The sequence below is a fragment of the Micromys minutus genome (assembly GCF_963924665.1).
Source record: "Micromys minutus genome assembly, chromosome: 6".
In the NCBI taxonomy this organism is placed as follows: Eukaryota; Metazoa; Chordata; class Mammalia; order Rodentia; family Muridae; genus Micromys; species Micromys minutus.
The window spans coordinates 4,026,997-4,047,812 of record NC_137975.1 but is presented as its reverse complement, the minus strand read 5'-3'; the positions used below and the strand labels follow the sequence as shown (position 1 = coordinate 4,047,812).

Here is a 20,816-nt window from a genome sequence, read left to right as displayed (position 1 = left end):
TCCAGGCAGGCATGGTGCAGGAGGAGCTGAGAGTTCTACATCTTCATCCAAAGGAAGCCAGGAACAGACTGAGCATCCTCAGGCAGCTAGGAGGAGTGTCTCCAAGCCCACCCCCAGAGTGACACACTTCTTCCAACAAGGCCACACCTTCTACTAGTGCCATTCCCTGGCCCCCATAGGCTTGTTCAAACACACGAGTCTATGGGGGCCATGCCTAAACATAGCATAATAAAAAGTACATTTAGTCCAACTTCTAAAGTCCCCATAGTCTGTAGCAGTATCAACAATGTTAAAAGTTCATCCAATCACTTAACTGTAATCCTTGAATTAAGTCAGGCAACCAGCTGGGCAAACTCCAAGTTCTGCCATCTCCATGCCTGATGTCAAAGCAGTCTTCAAATCTTCAACTTCTTTTTCATCTTTGTTGACAGCAACAAACTTCTCTCACCTGGGCTGGTTCCACTCCCTGTTAGCATCTTTCCTTAATAGGTATCCCCTCACTCTGGCATCTTTAACATCTTTGGGTCTCCAAGGCAATTTCAATGTTACAGCTTCTTGTTTCAATGTCTGGGATCCACATATACTCTTCTGGGCTCCTTCAAGGGCTGGCTTCACTTCTCCAGCTCTGTCCTCTGTAGCTCAGGTTGATCCACTACACCTTTGCTGTTTTCATGGTGATCAGCCCATGGTTCTGGCATCTTTAATATACTGGGGTCTTCCATTGCAACTAGGCTTCACCAATAGCCTCTTATAGGTTCCCTTCATGATGCCAAGCCTCAAATCCTTTGCATAACCCCTTCAATCCTGGATTATCAACTACAACTGAGGCTGCACTTTCACCAATGGCTTTCCATGGCCTCTCACAGTCCCAAGCCTCAACTGTTCTTCATGACACCTTCATTCCTTCAAAACCAGTACCATCTGGGTGATTCTTAAACATTACCAAGTACAGCTGCAGCATGAGGTACAGCCTTGGCTATTTCTGGAACACAGTTTTTTTTGTCCTCTCAGAAAACACTTCCCAGAAGATTTCACCTCAGGGATGCTGGTCTCTTCTTAATCACCACTAATTTCTTAGCTCCAGCTGACCAGCATCAATTGTCCCAGTGTCTCCTTCTCCTCTTGAATATAAGATCTCAGCCACATGGCCGAAGCTGCCAAGTTCTGCTGCTTGCAGGAGCTGGAACATCCCCCCCCCCCCATTACATTATCACTAGGTTCCTTTCCTGCACTACTTAAGCTTGGCTGTAGATTTAGAGATCTGTAAGCCAGTTTCCTGGGATCAAAGGTGTGTACTACCTTCCACAGCTTTCCAAATCCAAAGTCCCCAAATCCACATTCTCCCAGACAAAAGCATGGTCAGGCTTATCACAGCAAATACCCCAGTCCCTGGTACTAACTTCTGTCTTAGGGTTTTATTGCTGTGAACAGACACCATGACCAATGAAAGTTTTATAAAAGACAACATTTAATTGGGGCAGGCTTACAGAGGTGCAGTCCATTATTAAGACAAGAGCATGGCAGCATCCAGGCAGGCATGGTGCAGGAGGAGCTGAGAGTTCTACATCTTCATCCAAAGGAAGCCAGGAACAGACTGAGCATCCTCAGGCAGCTAGGAGGAGTGTCTCCAAGCCCACCCCCAGAGTGACACACTTCCTCCAATAAGGCCACACCTTCTACTAGTGCTGATCCCTGGGCCAAGCATGTCCTGAGAGTGGTTCTGGAACACAATAAGTGCCATATATTTAGATGTTAGTAGTCTGAAAGAGTGACACTGACTAATCATGTTGTGCCTCTTCCTTTTGGGCATATGTCATTTAAAGTCTTATTATCAGTCTTTGTTCTATTGCTGTAAAAGCCGCTTAGAGGGAAAAGGGTTTATTTTAGCTCACAATTCTACACTACAGTCCTTTCATATGTGGGAAAGTCAAGGCAGTGGGAACTTGAAAGAGCTACTCACAATCTCCACAGTCAAGATTGAAGAGAAATGAATACATACATGTTTACTTGCTTATCCCCAGCTCATTTTCTTCATTCTTACAGAGTGCAGGACACCACCCCTTAACCCAGGGAGAGGTGCTTTCTAACAGGGCTGAGTCTTCCCACATAAGTTAACTAGTTAAGAGGCCAACTCTTTCCAGGTGATGGTAAGTTATGTCGGATTGACAGTTCAAGCTAAACATCCCACTGTTGTATCAGACTTTTCACCAGTGTGAGTTTGAAGTCAGTCTGGGATATGTGAGACCTTGTCTTACAATAAATAAGCTTTCTATCCATCTCTTCTTCCCACATAGTTCTCAAGCTTTCTCCTTTTCCTCCTTGGAGGTGCTCCTTGGGATTTTGTCCCTCCCCCCACCCACCTAAGTTCAGACTTGCTGTCATGAGTTTTTTACCCTCCTGAGTTTTGTACTATTCTGCAAGTGTTGCTTTTCTCATTTTTCCTTCTTCCTCACTGATTCCGTCCATGTTTTACTCAAGCCCTTCCAGCCAGTGCTTTGCCTGTACTTCTTCCTGGGAAACATTAAGTATTGACCGGGCTTTAAGAACTGCTCATTCCTCTGTTGTTTGTCAAATGAAGCATGGATCTGAAGAAATCGTGTAACATTCTAGTTCTCCTTCAGACTAAAGTCTAGTTTCTTCAGACTCCACACCTCTGTCCTACCACAAATACATTATTTTGCATTGGTTTTCAATTAATATTGAAAAAAATTATGTATTGCTTTCTCATAATTATACTCCTTAATCTGGCATCGTTGACCTTTCATACAATAGCTGATTACTTCAGTCAGTGGTGTCAGGAACAAAAACAAAATGATTTGCCCGTTTTCTCTGAACCCAGCATATTTATTTCAGATTAGAACTATAAGAAGTTCTCTCTCTTCCGTTAGCCTAGTTATACTTCACTTTTAAACAATGACTTCCTTGTTTACTGTTGATTTCTTTTTAATTTTTCTATTTTTATATGCTAGTCACTGTAGCTGGATTGTAACAGAGGATGTGTCCTCTGTCTGCTTATCTGCTTATCTCTCTAGGTGTTTGAGGGCAGGGTCTCCTGTAGCCAGGCTGTACTCCTCCCTCAGCCTCTTGATATGAGGCTACAGGATGGGGTCTCCACACCTGTCACATGTGTTCTACAGTTGGCACAAGTCTTCACAAGCAAGTTCTCTCTTAGGGTACAGTGAAAGCCTCCAAACATGAACACTTATGGTTGTTTGTTTTTTATTTGGGAGGGGTTCTTATTTTTTGGTGGTTGTGTTCATTTTTAAATTTTTTTATGTGTATAGATATTTGGCCTATATGTATGTCTGTATACCACATGCATGTAATTCTTAGGCCAGAAGAAGACATCAGATCCCCTGAACTGGAGTTACATGGTTATGTGCACAAATGTGAGCTGGGAATCAAACTAAGGTCCTCTGGAAGAGCAGCCAGTGTTAATCAGTGAGCCATCTCTCCAGTCCCTGGTTGTGGTGGTGGTATTCTTGAAACATGGTTGTGGTATGCTGCTTAAACTGATCTTGAACTCTTAAGCTCAAGTAATTTCTTCTGTTCTCAATGCTGTACTGCAGGCATGTGCCATTGTGTCCAGCCTGGACATACGTAGTTCTAAAGAATGAAGTTAAATAGAAAGAAAGGAAATACAAGAGAAAGGCAGGGTTCTTTGGGATATGCAGGATTTGAGTTTTCTCCTTCTTTTAGTAAGTAGGCTCATTTTTCAGTAAGCTGAATGATTCTATTCTGACAGCCTGTTTCTTTGGGTATCCTGTCATTAAAAAAGTCTTCCTAACTAGTTAACTGCCACTTACATGCAGTCTTCAGTGTCTGTTTCCCCTTACTGGCTTGTCTACTTCTTTATAAACATTATTTTTACACGTTTACTATTTCTCGAGGCTTTATTGACTACTCTTAGTAGATGGCCTTTATATCAGGCATAAAAGTAGAACTGTTTTGGTGGCACTGATCATATTCCTGGACCCTCCTCCCTATTTTGGCTTTTGTCTCCCTCCATATTAACATTACGTTGTATTGTTCTGTTTTTGAGACAGGAGCTCACGATGTAGTAGCCTTGGCTAGCCTGGAACTCCTAGAGATCCATTTGCCTCTGCCTCACGTTCTGGGACTAAAGGTATGTGTGCTACCATGCCTGACTGGTATGTTTTATAATAATTCATTTTTTATAATAATTCTGACCTGTTGCTAAAATGCTTTGATGATTAATTAGACTGTCACACATTAGCATTGGTTTCTTTTAGTCTTAAGTCATACCTGTTGTCCTCTGGCTATGCCATTGAGGCCAATGTAGACCAACAGTGAGGAGTAGCTTTAGAGGCCAGCTTGTACCTCAGCATGAGTAGTAATGTCAGTCAGATTAAGGTTTTATTTTATGCCACACTATACCAAACACTTTCTGTTTATTATTTTGGATTTTTAAAGCAATCCTATGAGTTATGTACCATTGTTGTTTGGCTTTACATACAGGTAAACAGACTCAAAATAGTTAAGGCTATTGTCATTCTAAGATTGACAGAGTTGAGTTTTGAGCCTGGGAGTTCAGAGTCAATAATTTTTAACTATGCATCATTCTGACTAACTTTGATTTTATATAGTTTGCTTGGGATTGTAAATTTTTGTTTGTTATATTCATTGCTATAAAGCATAACATTCATAATTACACATTTAATCTGACAATTTATCAATCCCAACTTTTTATTGGATAGTGTGTGTATTTACATTTCAAATGTTATCCCCTTTCCCGGTCCTCCCCCCTCCTATCCCTCCTGTCCCCTCTCCACCTGTTTCTGTGAGGATGCTTCCCCCACCCACCCATCCTGACTTCTATACCCTGGCATTCCCCTAGGGAAATGAGCCTTTACAGGACCAAAGGCTTCTATTGATGCCAGACAATGCCATCCTCAGCTAAACATGCGACTGGAGCCATGGGTCCCCTTGTGTGTACTCTTTGGTTGGTGGTTTAGTCACTGGGAGCTCTGGGGGTTGGGAGGTGGGTTGGTTGGTTGACATTGTTGTTCTTCCTATGGGATTGCAAAGCTCTTCAGCTCCTTCAGTCCTTTCTCTTTAACTCCTCCATTGGGGTCCCCATGCTCAGTCCAGTGATTGGCTACAAACAAGCATTTTAATCTGTATCAGTAAGACTCTGGCAGAGCCTCTGAGGAGGCATCAGGCTCCTGTCAGCATGCACTTGGCATCAGCAATAGTTACTGGGTTTGGTGGCTGCATATAGGATGGATCCCCAGGTGAGGCAGTCTCTGGATGGCCTTTCCTTCTGTCCCTGCTCCACTCTTTGTCCTTGTATTTTCTCTCATGAGTGTTTTGTTCTCCCTTCTAAGAAGGACTGAAATATCCACATTTTGGTCTTCTTTCTTCTTGAACTTCATATGGTCTGTGAATTGTTTCTTGGGTATTCTTAGCTTTTGGGCTAATATTCACTTTTCAGTGAGTGCATATCATGTTTGTTCTTTTATGAATGGGTTACATCACTCAGGATGAAATTTTCTAGCTCTATCCATTTGCCTAAGAATTTCATGAATTCATTGTTTTTAATAGCTGAGTAGTACTCAGTTGTGTAAAGTACCACATTTTCTGGATCCATTCATCTACTGAAGGACATCTGGGTTCTTTCCAGCTTCTGGCTATTATAAATAAGGCTGCTATGAACATAGTGGAGCAGGTGTCCTTGTTATGTTGGAGTATGCCCAGGAGTGGTATAGCTGGGTCCTCAGTTATGTCCAATTTTCTGAAAGACCTCCAAACTGATTTCCAGAGTGGTTGTACCAGCTTATAATACCAGCAACAATGGAGGAGTGTTCCTCTTTCTCCACATCCTCTCCAGCATCTGCTGTCAGTTAAGTTTTTGATCTTAGCCATTCTGACTGGTGTGAAGTGGAATCTCAGGGTTGTTTTGATTTGCATTTCCCTGATGACTAAGGATGTTGAACACTTTTAATTCACAATCCTTTCTAACATACATCTATATATGAGTTCCCTCTTCCGAAAATACACTAAAATTACTTGCCTGTCACTTTGTAAAATGTTGATAGAGAACACTTACAAACTCATACTACTATTTAAATACACTTATTTTTTTTTAAAGCAAAGTGACTCAAATAGGAACAAAGCTCAAAAAACTACACAAAAAAACAAGTAAGATTAAAGTTGTTAATTTAACCAATCTGTGGGTCCCATCTTTTATTATTTTTATTTCTTTTTCAGACAGGTTGTCACTATATAGCCCAGGATGGCCTGCTGGAGTTCTATGCCCATCATCACATCCAGCTTCTCCCTCTCAAACACCTGGTACCCTCAGAGTTTAAACTAATGTTAAATGAGAGGCTGTCCTGGGTGGAGGTATTGTTACAATAAGAATTCTTAGCCACACCTCAAACTGTCTAATTCAAATGTTTTTATCCCTCTGAACATATGCCTTATTTCCACCTACAATTATTTTAAAGATAAGTCAGCTGAAAAGAGAGGTGGGGTGTGGGGCTAAGGACTGCCACCACCCTTGGGCATAGCAGTGGTGGTGAATTGTCTCCAGGACACCCTTGCAGCACCTAAGGCATTGCTGGTACACCACCTGGAAGTCAGAGTCATTGCCATAACAGGGATCTTCAACAATGAGCTGTTTCTATGGATCATAGCTCCCAAGTAGCTCAGTTCTAGCTTTGCAGTTTTCAACTTGATTGCTTTTTCTATTCAAGTCTCTCAGTTTGCTTTCATCCATACATAGTATATAACAGAATGTAGCAAAGTCTTCAAGTCTTCTCTTGTAATCTGTCTTACCTTATGGGCTGTGCTAATGCCATGACTTCTTAGAGCAGCTGACCGCTCTTGAGTCTGGGGGCCAGCCCACATTCCATTCGGAAAAGGTGCCAATGGTCCAATTATCTGAAATCTTTTCATCAATGACCAGTTTTCTGAGCACTGCTTCTGCAATGGGTGCAAATGCCACCGAAACACATGAACAGCACTGACTTGGACCCAACCTCTCATGTTTCGGTGCAGACCTTGGCGCCCAGAAATTGTGTGGCTGAAATTTCTTTAGGTGCTTCTCAGCCATTGGTATTTCTCAGTTGGGAATTCTTTAACCCTGTACCCCATTTTTAATAGGATTATTTGGTTCTCTGGAATCTTGACTTCTTGATTTCTTTGTACATATTAGATATTAGTCCTCTATTGGATGTAGGATTGTCAAAGATCTGTTCCTAATCTGTTGGGTGCTGTTTTGTCCTATTGACAGCATCCTTTGCCTTACAAATGTTTTTCAGTTTTATGACTTCTTCCCATTTGTTGATTCTTCTCTTTAACTATTGTGTCAATGTTTTCTATGGTATCTGCCCCTGAGATTCTCACTTCTATCTCTTGTATTCTGTTGGTGATTGCTGCATCTATGACTTCTGATCTCTTTTCTAGGTTTTCTATCTCCAGGGTTGTGTCTTTTTGTGGTTTCTATTTCCATTTTTAGATCCTGGATCGTTTTGTTCAATTCCTTCACCTGTGTTCTCCTGTAATTCTTTAAGGGACTTATTTATCTATAATGTCCTTCTTAAAGCCTTCTAACATCATCATGAGATGTGGTTTTAAATCCAAATCTTGTTTTTCCAGTGTGTTGGGTTATGCAGGACTTGCTGTAGTGGGAAAATGTGGTTCTGATGATGCCAAGTAGCCTTGGTTTCTGTTACTTATGTTCCTGTGCTATCTTCTTTTATCTGGTTATCTCTGGTGTTAGTTTGCCTTGCTGTTTCTGAGTGGAGCTCATCCCTCCTTTGGGCCTATGATCTTAGGAGTGAGAGTTCTCCTGGTAGACCAGCTCTCTCCAGGCAGGATTTGTGCATGTAGGGCTGTAGGACAAGCCTTAGCGCTGGGCACAGATGGAGACAGGAAGGATTCTATCCCAGGCTGCTCTGCAGTTCCTGTGCCCTGCACACTCCCGACACATCTTTGGACAGTTATTTGAGCAAACATAGGGTCTCACCTGTGGGCTTAGGAGTGAGCACACTCATGGGAGACCAGCTCTCTCCCGGCAGAATTTGGGTACAAAAGAAGTCAATCCCAACTCTAAGGTGCATTTTTTTTTTTTTTAAGGGAGTAGAAGCTAGAGTGGTTTTTTTTTTTTCCCCCTGGGGGGTGGGTTACTGATGGGAGCAGAAGAAGAGATTCTTTGAAATTCATTGTAACTTTGTAAGGAATGGAAGCATAAACTGGATCATGGTATTTTAAAAGCTGAAAGACTGTAAAGATTAAGGATGAGAAAATAGTCTATTATGTCTTCAGTTGTTAAGAAAAAAGGAAAAAAAAACACTTTACTTTTTAAGCATGAAAGGGACAGAGACCTGTCAACAATAGCTATGTGTTGTGGAGCAGTGCCCCCAATTTAAAATAACCTAGATTTCTGCTTCTAAAGATACTGTAGAACCTTGATTCTATCAGTAATTTGCATCTCTGACCTCATTTTTCTCACCCCATTCTACTGCAATTAGAAGTTGTATAGTTACTGCCAGTATCTATGGTGACGTAGCTACAGTTTCTGTTCTTTCTCCTTAGCTCCACTTAAAACATGGAGTTAGGAAAGTTACTGATGACTTCTAAATTATGTGTCTGGCTCTATTTGAGTGGGAAGCTGGTAAATCTATAGCAGGAAGCAAATTCTGCCTTACAAATTTCTTATAAAAAATAAGAAAAAGTCATATGTTAGGTTTCTAAAAAGATCACTAAAGAAAATACACAAAAGAACACTCATGGTATGTACTCACTGATAAGCGAATATTAGCCCAAAAAAGCTCAAAATACCCAGCAAACAATTCACAGAAATGGGTGGATGCCTCAGTCCTTCTTAGAAAGGAGAACTAAATGCTCATGGGAGAAAATAAAGGGACAAATAGAGGAGCAGGGGTTGGAGAAAAGATCATCCAGAGACTGCCTCACCCGGGGTTCCATCCCATATGCAGCCACTAAACCCAAGCGCTATTACTGATACTAAGTAGTGCTGCTGGCAGGAACCAGATATGGATGCCTCCTCAGAGGCTCTGCCAGAGCCATACAGATACAGAGGAGGAGGCTTGCAGCTAACCATCACATTGATCCCAATGAAGGAGCTAGAGAAAGGACTGAAGGAGCTGAGAGGGTCTCCAACCCCATAGGAAGAACAAATTATCAAACCAAACCCACCACAGCTCCCAGGGACTAAAACACCAACCAATGAGTTTGCATGGAGAGACCCATGGCTCCAGGTGCAAATGCAGCAGAGGACAGCATTCTCTGGCATCAGTGGGAAAAGAGACCTTTGGTCCAGGGAGGGCTCATTTTCCTAAGTGTAGGGGAATGCTAAGGCACTAAGGTGGGAGAGGGAGGTTGGGAAACGGAGCACCTTCATGGAGGTAATGGAGTGAGGGAGATGGGGTTGGGGGAAAGGGGATAACATCCAAATGTAAATACAGAGAACATCCAATAAAAAATTTAAAAAAGAAATACATTAAGTATTGTGTCCCTGGAGTGAGGATTCTGTTAACTCTGCCACAGATACACATAGGAATTTGAGATCTTTTGGTATCTCTCCTAGCTAAGAGAATAGATGTGGGAATCTGTATTTACATGCCAGTAGTTTATTATAAATCAGTGCTATTAATTGTATCTAACCAAAGCTAGTGGCGTAGAATTAAATCTTCATTTCTGTACTCCTTTGTATCTGTGAGTTTAATATCTGTGAACCAAACAGATTTAAAAACCGTGTAAAAATCACGTTTGAACTAAACACACAGACTTTGGCTTTTCATCACTGTTTTCTAAATAATATAGAACTATTTACATAACATACAGTACCAGGTATTACAAGCATTGTAAGGTGGCTTTAAGTATATGTAGAAATTTATTTCTTCCTGTTTTGGAGTATGAAGCCTATTCTGGGTGTTGCGTGTGGGGTCTGAGAGCATGGTCATTAAAAACCATAGCTAGTTCTCTTTAGCCCCTTTATAAGGCACTAATCCCATTCTTAAGGGGTTAACCTTCATATGGTATTCATTTTCAGAAGTCAGCATCTTTTAATATTTTTGTACTGGAGATAAAGTTTCAGCATGCATTTGGAAGGAGATATACAGCATTCAAATAAGAGCTGGTAGTTTAAGTCATTCCATTTTTAAATTTTCTTGTAGAAATTTTATAGCCTAAGTCTGCAGTCTGTTTTGAATGAATTTTGTATATATTGTGATACGTTACTTGAGCTTGTTTTCTGGTCAAATTTTTTCATCCAGTTAATAGTATCATTTCTTGAAAATATATTTTCTCCTTTAAATTTCTTGGTACTTTTGTCAAAAATTGGCTATACACAAAACCATTGACATACATACATATATAAGTGTCTTGGTGCTCTCTTGCTGTGAAAAGACACATTACCATGGAAACTCTTATTAAAAGGAAGCATTTAATAGGGACTTGCTTATAGTTTCAGAGGTTTAGTTCAATATCATCAAGACAAGGAACATGGCAGCTTGTAGGCAGACATGCTGGAATTGTAGCTGAGAGTTGTATGTTCAGATCCACAGGCATGAGAGCCATTGGACCTGAGCTGGGCTTCTGAAACCTCAAAAGCCCATCCCCAGTGACACTTTGAACAAGGCCACACCTACCCCAAAAAGGTCACACCTTCTAAATCTTCCCTGACAACTGCTAAACATTCAACTATGTGAACCTACGGGGTGGTTGGGAAGGGGGAGAGAAGTATTTTTATTTAAACCACAGTAAGTATAGCAATAGATGTTGGTTTCTGACTCTTGAAATCAAGGTATCTATGTATCACCACTCACATTGCCTTGATTACCATAGCTCTTTTAGTAGGTTTTGAGATCGGGTAACATACAAATTCCTAAACTTTATTCATTTGAAAAATCATCCCAGTAATAAAAAATACGTTTGTCTCCAGATAAGCATGAAAATCACCTACCAGTTTCTATCAAAAAAACACATACAGGGTTTTTATTAAAATTGCATTATAACTACAGATCATTTGGGAATAACTCACCAGTATTTACAGAGATGACTTTGGTTCTCACTAATTTTCTGTTCATTTTCTATATACTTTTTTCATTTCATATGAGTTGAGCTTAGTGTGCCCCCTTTTGCAGCTTCTTATAGTAGATGCTTAATTAGCTCAGTGCTTTCAGACCTTTCTCTTTGTATAAATAGCACTCAAGTTCAGAAGGCCTCACTGCTGCCTGTGCTTCACACTATACACTGCACATTGTCAGTTTCCTTTGGTTCAAAACATTGTGACTTTTGGTTCTTTAGAAATACATTTTGTAATGCGACCAACGAATTGCAGCTGGCTTTCTATATTGATCTGTATTTATATGAGTTTAGTTCTTTTTAAATTTCTAAAGACTTATTTTGTGGTGCAGCTTGTCTGTCTTGTGACATGTGCACTTGGGAAAAAGTGTTTTGCTTGGCAGAATATCCTGTAGATATTAATTTAACCAGGTTGTTGTGTAGTATTGGTCTAACCTTGGCTTTCTGCCTTGCTTATTATATTATTTACTGAAAGGTAAAATTTGAAGTATCTAAGTAATTGTAGATTTTTATGTTTTCTCCTCTTTGTTTTTTTTTCCTGTGTGTGTGTAAAGTTATGCTTTCATTCCATTTACTCTTCCCCTTTTCTGCGTGTGAGTGTGTGAGTGTGTGTGTGTGTGTGTTTGTAGAAAGGATCTCATGTTGGCCTCCACTTGTTTATGCCTCCAAAGTCCTAGAATTAATAATGAACATTACCATGTGTGGCCTTATTACCCCATCCTTTTTTGTTTTGTTTTGGCTTGTCCTATTGTGAAATGTCTACATTTGTTTTAATGTCTATCATCTGGGTTTTTGTTGTTTTGTTTTTTGCTTAGACAATTTTAAAGTAAATATAAAACAAGAAGTAATGTGGTATTTTATGCAAAGGTCTTTTGTGGGAATCTTCACCTCTTTGCTTAGTTTCAAGTTTCCATTTGGTATGTTTTTTGATCCTGAGAGAAGCTTTTGTTTTTAATACTGTTTGTGAGTATTGATCTGTTGGCCTAAAGGTTCCTTTGCTCTTTTACTTCTGAAAATATTTATTTTCCCTTCAATTTTGAAAGATATTTTTGCTGGATATAAAATTATATAGGTTGAAGTTTTCTTTTTTTCTGTACTTTGAAAATGATGCTTCTAGCTTGCTTTTTTTCTGATAGTAATTCAGCCATGATTCTTACCTTTCTTATTCCCTATAGGACATTTATTTCTTTTTCTTTTTTTAGGACATTTATTTCTTTATTTGCTTTTAAAGACTTCTTTTATTAAAATGACTGCATAGGTTTACAGCTTGAGTGTCTTTTTCTGTGGGTATATGGTTTTCATCAGTTTATAGAAATCTATCTTTTCAGGCAAATTGAGACATCTGAATTTTGTTAATATTTAAATAACAAAGATTCAAGTTTATGTTCTGTTTGATGTCTATTTATTAGGATGCTACCGAAGGAAGTAGAATAGCGTAAAGACTTGTTACATTATGACCTTTTTCTATGAACAGCCTTGACTGTGGGCCAGAGCAAGCCATAAAATGTTTGTGATGTCTTAGCTTCTTCCAGGAACCTTCTACAGTTGCCATGTATGTTATAGTTCTTCTATACCATACATGCAAAAATAATTACAGAATATCTGTGTTCTATGGTAGTTGACTTTTTAACCAGGTCATTTCTAAAATTGTGTTTGCGGGATAAGCTAGAGGAGAGGGATAGAGAAACCTGTCTAAGAACTTGATCTAGAAACTAAAAACCAAGACAGTTTCCTAAAAAATTCTTTACATTTAAGAAAAGGAGACATGTAGGTGTGGAACATATGCTGATAAATTGACAACCTGAATCATAAGCAGTAGAATAATACTTGTAATTAAGGTTTGACTACCTGAGCCATTGAAAAGTGAAAGGTTCTGCGTTATGAAAATGTTTAGGCTCTAGAATTCTGGGTTTGAATCCCAATGGTAACAGTCTCTGTGGCCTTCTGAAAGTTTCCTATGAAGTCTTTTCTTGTTATATTTGGAGAAGTCTCAAGTTGCTATGGAAAAAAACTGATTTATGTATTTTACTATATGTATTGTAGGCTCCAAGGGATTATTAGTTGTCATTCATTCTCTAAATTCACTGTTAATTTCACCCAAGTTCTTTGTGGTAGGCAAATACTCTGCCCTAAACTATACATCTCTATGTCCCCACCCACTTAAACTGGTCTGGAACGTGTATCATAGTGCAGGTTGTTCTCAAGCATTCGGTCCTTCCCTTCCCAGGTAGCTGCTGCCATTCCCAGTCACATAGAATATCAGTCAAGTCCCTTGTGACTATCAGGAAATGGTTTTACACATCTTTTCCCTCTACTAGATCGTTTTTATGTTGTTATTCTATCCTGTCTTATAAAGAAATGTTATATTTGCATTTTTTAAATCCTTTTGTAAGCTAGAAGTGACTGAAACAGAAGGATTGCCATGAGTCCAGGCCAGCCTGGGCATCAGAGCAGTCTATACTCAGTCATAATTGAAGACTACTATAGTCTTATTATGCCCCACTTTTCCAAAGAAAACTTGTTTTAATAAGATTCTCAGTAACTTCATTGTCGAATCCAATGGTCAGTAGACCTCATCTTACTCTTTACCTGTCAGCATTTATTTACAGATACTGCCTTCTTGATGCTCAATTGTCCACTTGGCTTCTAGGACAATCATGTTCAACAATTTAATGTTTTCTATCCTGTATTCTGAATTCTTTAAATGTATGGACTCTTATTCTTCTGCACTTTTCTGGCAATGCTGTCTTAGACTTTAAATGATGTTTATATACTGGTAGGGTTCTTGGATGAGCACCAGTACTCACAATTTCCTCCAAACCCTGTATACCTAAAAGAGCCATTGCATATTTAGTAATCTCAGATCTTATTGTTATCAAAAATAATAGCAGATGTTTTTAATTTACCTGCCAAGTAATGCTGACTCCCAATGAACTCTTTCCTTCTAACACCTATTCCTGTTGTCTTCTCGATAAATAATGGTAAGTCCCAGTTTTGTTTTGTTTTGGGTTTTTTTTCAGAATCATTGTACCACCTTGGACTATCAGTCATTTGGCAACTGTTATTTACTTAGAGAGACCGATCACAACTATCATCTCCTCATTGCTGCCTATTGATTTAGTCACTCAGGGCTTCATGTAGCAACCTAGTGGAACTAAGGCTCATAATCATGTGCAAAGATTTTGCTCAAAAGCCTTTCTTCTCTCAGACTAACTAGCTCAAGTTGCTGACCTTCATGGTCTAATTCGTTCACTTGACTTGGATGGCTGTAACAGTTGAGAAAATGGGACCTCTTGGTGTGTTCGCTCATCCTCAGCTTCATTCTGTGGTGACAGTGTTAGAAAAGGGCAAGCACAAATGCAGCTCGGGGTCTGTCAAAGAAAGTGACAAGGCAAAGCCCAAGGCCAGTATCTGCAGAGAGTTGAAGGGTGAAGATGTCAAGAAGTATGTGATTCATTGGGGGCCAAAATAAAGTTTCATAGGGTTTAGTTTATTAATTTATTTAAATATGAAACCCATTTCTTAATCAGATATGAAAGGCAATAAAAAGGAATTGTCTCGCTAAAAGTGTAAGATAAGTAATGATTTCTAGTAAAAATTTCAGAGACCAACTATAAGTAGAGAATATTCTTTGTATACCATATATATAGATTGTTTTCGTAGTTAGCTGGCTGTCTTAAATATTGTTGCTGTTAACTGGCTCATCTCCAGTATTGTCTTTATGCTGCAGGTTAGTCAGTTGGACTTTGTACCTCTCCAGTGTGAATATAACTGGTGCTTTACATTATGTAAAGGACTGTGGTTACTTTGTCCAGTGTTAAAGGATGAAATCATACTCCTGTTTTCCTTTTTAGACTTAGAAACATTCTCAGAGCACTTTTAGGTTCTCACTGAAGTTATTTCTGTCACCATAGTTGTCTTTTCAAGTTTGTCCTACAGTTAAAATCACTGTGTCAGATAGGTGTTGTTCCCTAAGCAATGCGCAAAGGTTTCTTTCTCCTTTATCATGTGCAATAATAAACACTTGTTTGGGTGTGCCATAGATTTCCCACATATTGTAGGGCATCTTGCTTGCTTCCAGGGTTTGATAATAATGAATTGTTGTAAGCATCTGTGTGTAGGTTTGTGTAGACCTAAGTTTTCATTTTGTTTATGTAGGTGCTAGAAGCACAGTTTTTCCAATTCTGTGATGAGCATGAAGTATGAGAAACAGAAAGACTTCTCTCCATTGGCTGTTACTACTTTGTGCTACCACTTAACAGTCAGGGAGAGAGCGCATCTGCAGAGCCACAGCAGGCTTATTTCCTTTTTACTTTCTTACAGTGATTTAGTGTTCTGTTAATCCTACATTTGTTATTCACATATATAATATCTGATTACTTCATTGTTGCCTTTTAAGGTAATCTTCGGAACATTTATTATGATAACGAATTTAGTTGCTTTCCTTTACATTTTTTTCCCTCTGATGTAGGACATTTATTCATTTTTAATGTAGTAGTTTGCATTGCCTACATACTTCAGGACAATTTAGGGGTTATTACAAAGAAGAATTTTTAAAAAGCTAATTGAAAACTATTTACTTTTGTATGTCTCATCTAATTTGAAAATTGAGGTGAGAAGAAATAGCTTTCTGGTTGTTGATGGCACAGTCTAAATTTCTTGTTTAATTATGTGAACTACTGAATTGTTTTATTGTATGCCTCAGATGTTAATTTCTGTACAGTTAATTTACTGATCAATACATAGGTCCCACTTAAATGAAAAGAGAATCTGGATTTTAGAAGGATAACTAAGTGCTTGTGTTTTTCTCTAATTGTATAAGATGGTGATTCCTGGACTTTAAAAGAAGTTTTGTTATTCTTGGTTCTTGGATTTTTTTTTTCCCCTGAAATCCTGAAAACTAGTATCAAGTTTTGAGTGACCAAATGCTTAGGATCCTGACTTTAAACTGAGATACCATCCACTCCACGCTGATTTGAATTTGGGTGAATGTCTAGTAATCACCATGCTGGTGCTAGATATATACAAGGCTGAATAGATCCAATTTTCTTTAGTGGAAACATTTATAGATAAGTGATTTCTTTATACAGTGCTGCAGTGAAACTGCATGTTCATACGCACTGGGATAACCGGCCAAACCGTGCTTCTCTTACAGGAGGTACTCAATTTTTCAAATTCAGAAAGAGTTGCCCAGATGAGAAAAATGGGAGTACATTTCAGGTGGGGGCGGGGCACAAATAAAGATGCAGATACCGAGGCAGAAAGCAAGGAACTCATACCTAGTATCAGAGGCTCACTGGGTCAGAGTCACAGCTCTCCCATGTGACTTGATATGTCAAGAAAGTTGGAATTGCTTTATCTCATTCTTTTCCATGAATATATGTTTTGAAAGTATAGCAGCAAAGCCCCCTCCTGCATGCTTGACATTTCTGTTAAGACATGAAGAACTATGTGTTCTGTTCTAAAATTTATTGGCATGAGTTCCTAGCTTCATGTTTCTAATTTGTAGGGGGGAAAGGTGTTTGCATTTTTTGGTGGTTGGGAGTTGTGATTAACTAAATGATAACGGCAAATGCAATGATAGGTAACTTATTTTCAGTGTTCATGGTACTGATGACTTCTGTTTTTCGACTTCATCCTCAGCATCTCAGTGAGGTGGCTTATTTAATTATGTCCGTCTTCTTAATAAACTGGGGTGTAGAGCAGTAATTCACTTTGTTACGTGGCTAACAAATAGCAGAGCTTAAGTTGAACCCAGAAAGTCTGAATAAGAAGACACTTAGTGTCTCTTCTTAAACTCCCATTCTGTGAGATCACATATATAGAACACTTAAATATAATGTCTAGCACGTAAGAACTATAAATGTGATCAATAGCTAATAATTAACTTATTTTTACCTAAATTATTTGAGTTAATACCTCAGGAAACTGTTGCTTTACCTATGGCTTCCGTTCCAGCACACCACCTCCACTAATAGCTTGTGATGATTCTGGGATCATGCTTTTAACCTGCTATTTCCTGCTTTGTTGATCTGTTTATACATTCTATATTCAATCTCTGTCTTGTCACTGTATATTCTGTCTGTAGTCCAGTGTCCCGCGCATAAAAATAACCAAATACTGTTCAGCGACTAAATGAAACATGCAAACCTTAGAACTTTAACATTATTAATGTCATCTGTACCTGTGCTTTAATTGCTTTTATATGGTTTTCTGTTAGTTATGAGTTTATCTCTCTGGTGTTATGCCTGGCCAGTCTCACCCGCAGATTGCTGCTGGGAAGGAAACTAGTGTCTAAACCTGAAGAGATCACTCAGCTTATAAGCACATGAAGGTAACATATAGGCTCTAAAACCAAAATCTTTTAGAAATATACACAAACAACATTTAAAGGTGTTTAAAGAAACTAATATAAAAAGAAAAAAAACTTTGCTATTATTTCTTTGCTTTTTTGTATTAAGTCATTTCAAATAAATTTTTGAAAGTTTTTCCCCAGGGGCATTCTCTATTTTTGTGTTAACTCATATTTTCCTCCTCTCCTCTGTCTAGAGTGTCTTAAACCATTCTACCTTGTGAAAAATTGGATGTTCTTACAGATAGTCATTGTGGGAGAAAACGTTTCATGTAAGTCCCAGATGAGGACCGAAAACTTGAAATCAGAGGAGCATCTGAAATCAAGTAATATTAGGTAGGATAAAAATTACAAGGGATTTCTGCGCTGTTATTAATTTCCAGAATGTATGTTCAGTTTCTCATATTTTGTGAACATTGAGGAAAGAATGTGGGACTTTTTGAGGGGGGTATGCTAAAGATTCTATTTTTATTTATGTGGCTTTATAAGAAATTATCTAGGATTACTTTGACATTAGCATGTATGTCTTATGGTTCAAAGAAACTTTGGAATTGCACTAAAATACATTTTAGGAATTTGTGTATTTAAACATAAAGTTTCTGAGTATTTATAAGCATTGGGATATGGGTTTTATCTTTCTCATATATGATGTTTCTTTTATTTATATGTATGGGTGTTTTGCTTGTGTGTATGTGTGTGTACCCCAAGCATGTATGCAGAGTCTAAAAAGGGACGTTGTATCCCCGGAACTGGAGTTAGTAAAGGTCGTGAGCCACCATGTCAGTGCTGAGATGGGAACCTAGGTCCACTGAAGAGTAGCCAGTGCTCTTATCTGCTGAGCCCAGCTTTTCCAGCTTTTCCAGCTTCCTGAGATTAATCTTAGAAATTATCCTTTAGAGTTAAAGAAGATTTTTATTATATATCTAATGATTTATTTAAGTGCAGGCAACATCCATTCTGGGTTCTCTATGTCAATATAGATGGAATTAAATGTCTCAAAGCACCCTTGTAGAGTTTTGTGATAATTTATTACAAAGTATATTATTTACAGATAATACAAGTAATACAGATAGATATTCTTGCTCTAATATCATAATAATATGGCCTATTTGATTAATATTGAAAATATGGTTTCAGGACTGATGGTTGTCCCTGTAGGTTGTTACTATTGATTGATGGTCATACTTGGAGCTACTTTTTCCCCCCCAGAAAACCTGCTTTATTTTTATTTTAAGATTTATTTATTTTATGTATATAAGTACACTGTTGCTGTCCTCAGACACACCAGAAGAGGGCATAAGATCTCGTTACAGATGGTTGTGAGCCACCATGTGGTTGCTGGGAATTGAACTCAGGACCTCTGGAAGAGCAGTCAGTGCTCTTCTGCTGAGCCATCTCTCCAGCCCCTGCTTTATTTTTATAATGTTTATGCACTCTGGTTCTAGAATTACATTGCTCTCCTACTTTCCAATCCTGTGATAATGGGATGTTCCCTCACTCTCTTCCTGTTTCCTCCTCGACAAAATGTGCATATTACTATTTAACTGATGGAATGGCTGAAATTTAAAGTTGTTTGCTTGTTTTCAGTGCTGGGGATCAAACATGGAGTGGAGTGTTCTGCTGTCGTTACATCCCTTCCCGTTTTTGTTTTTAGATAAAAGTCTTGTTATGTAGCCAAGACTAGCCTTGAACTTCTATCACCCAGGGATGACCTCATACCTTTTCAGTCTTGCTTCCTCTTTCCTGGGTGTGTTGCAGGCATGTACCTCTATGCCAGGTGAAATGTAGGCATAAGATGACCTAGCAAATAATATTATTAGGCTGTTAATTTTTAACTGGTGGGTTTGCACTCTAGCATCACCATGGCATTTCAATCATTTGTCATTTGTTTCATGTTATTGGTTCTCAAGTTTTTAAATGTTACCGTGAAGTAATCAGATATGATCATAACAAGTTTAGAGAGAAATAACAGAAACCTAACATCTTGACCCAGTTTTGTAATTTCTGTTTCTGTCACCGATGTTATTTTCTACTCTTGCTAAAAATATAGTGGTTGTATTTTCTGTTCTTGAGAACATAGTTTTAAGGCATCTAAATAGATTGTTTAGACTTTAGAATTAAGTGGGGGTAAAGAACTGGAGCTTTTGACTGCCACTTTGAACTGTTGTCTTTAATCCATTGTGCTCTTTGAAGCAGTAGAGGAAGGAACACCTGATTTAGGACCAGTATCCAGATCAATTTGGAAGTCTCAGATTGTCCTTTGAGAGGCCACTTAGAGCCTCATGACAACAATTACCCCTAATGCCTTCCTGTATACACCTCAGCCTTCTGAGCTACCTCCTGTTCAAGCTAACTACCCGGAGTGGCTTTAGAGTTCTTACCCTCCCCCCCTTCCTAGTTTCTTTGGAGAGTTCTTGGAAAGGAGTGTTTCTACTTAGCAGTATCATCCTCACCACGTTTTCAGTCTTGACCTTCACTTAGTCCATGCTTCATGCATTTGGTATCATTATCCTATGGTGTGTCTGTCCTGTACGTACTCAGTGCCCACAGATCAAGCCAACATAACAGTGCTGTTACACTCTTACTTTCAAATCAGCGTTGGTTTCCTATTACAGAACTGAGTTTTAGCTCTTGAACACATCATGCAAGTCTTCTCCTGATCTGCTGCCTTCCTTGGTTCTCCAACTTCATCTGTAGCTTTTGACTTTGCATTTTATCTGTTTTACTTAGTTTTCTTTTGCTCTCATTCTTGAAATTACCAAATCAGAATATTCCTTAACAAACTTGATACACATAGTCAGTATAGGTCATGGAATGAATGTATGGTATAGAGCATACACTCATTCCACGATGTATGTGTGTGACCAAATGCTGTGACCCTTTAATACAGCTCCTCACATTGTGGTGACTTTGACCCCCAACCATACAATTATTCCCTCACTACTTTATAACTATAATTTTACTAATGTTATGAGTCATAATGTAAATATGTGATATACAGGATATCTGATATGTGATCCCTGATATGTTTGATGCCCATAGGGGCTGTGACTTAGAGGTTGAGAACACTTATAGAGATTTTATACACCGAGAGACAGCAAATTCATGTTTGTTAACCTGAACTGAACAAAAACCCTAGTAATAGCATCTTCCCTTAGAGTCTCTTCTAAATAACAGTCAGCAGGAGAACAATAGCATTTATTCTTTTGCAGGTTATTAAGGGAAAAAGAATTATTAGAAAACTTGCTGTCTAGAGAGCTTTTTCTGTGTTAATAAGTACATACCCACCTCACAGTCTTTGACCTACTATTTTGCATAATTAATTACAATTTGGTTTTTATGTTATGACTATAATAAGTGAATATTGTAATTATCCCAAATTGTTCCT

At 38.6% G+C, this 20,816-nt stretch overlaps 1 protein-coding gene and 1 pseudogene across 11 annotated transcripts in view; one reads left to right on the top strand and one right to left on the bottom strand.

The window, feature by feature from the left end:
- SMG7 (SMG7 nonsense mediated mRNA decay factor) overlaps window positions 1-20,816 on the top strand; it is a 67,695-nt gene that overhangs the window by 9,655 nt on the left and 37,224 nt on the right. For 5 of the 10 annotated variants that reach the window (XM_080918169.1, XM_080918170.1, XM_080918165.1 and 2 more), the window contains exon 2: window positions 17,626-17,764. The exons of the other annotated variants lie outside the window; for them this stretch is intronic. In XM_080918169.1, coding sequence (XP_080774295.1) covers window positions 17,661-17,764 — 104 coding nt within the window. In that variant the 5' untranslated portion in view covers window positions 17,626-17,660. The remainder of the gene's footprint in view (window positions 1-17,625; window positions 17,765-20,816) is intronic. 10 annotated transcript variants of the gene reach the window in all.
- Window positions 6,476-14,313, bottom strand: LOC308421654 (low molecular weight phosphotyrosine protein phosphatase-like; annotated as a pseudogene). The gene is made up of 2 exons: window positions 14,308-14,313; window positions 6,476-7,004 (listed from the first exon to the last, which is right to left on the bottom strand). The product of its transcript is annotated as a low molecular weight phosphotyrosine protein phosphatase-like (transcript).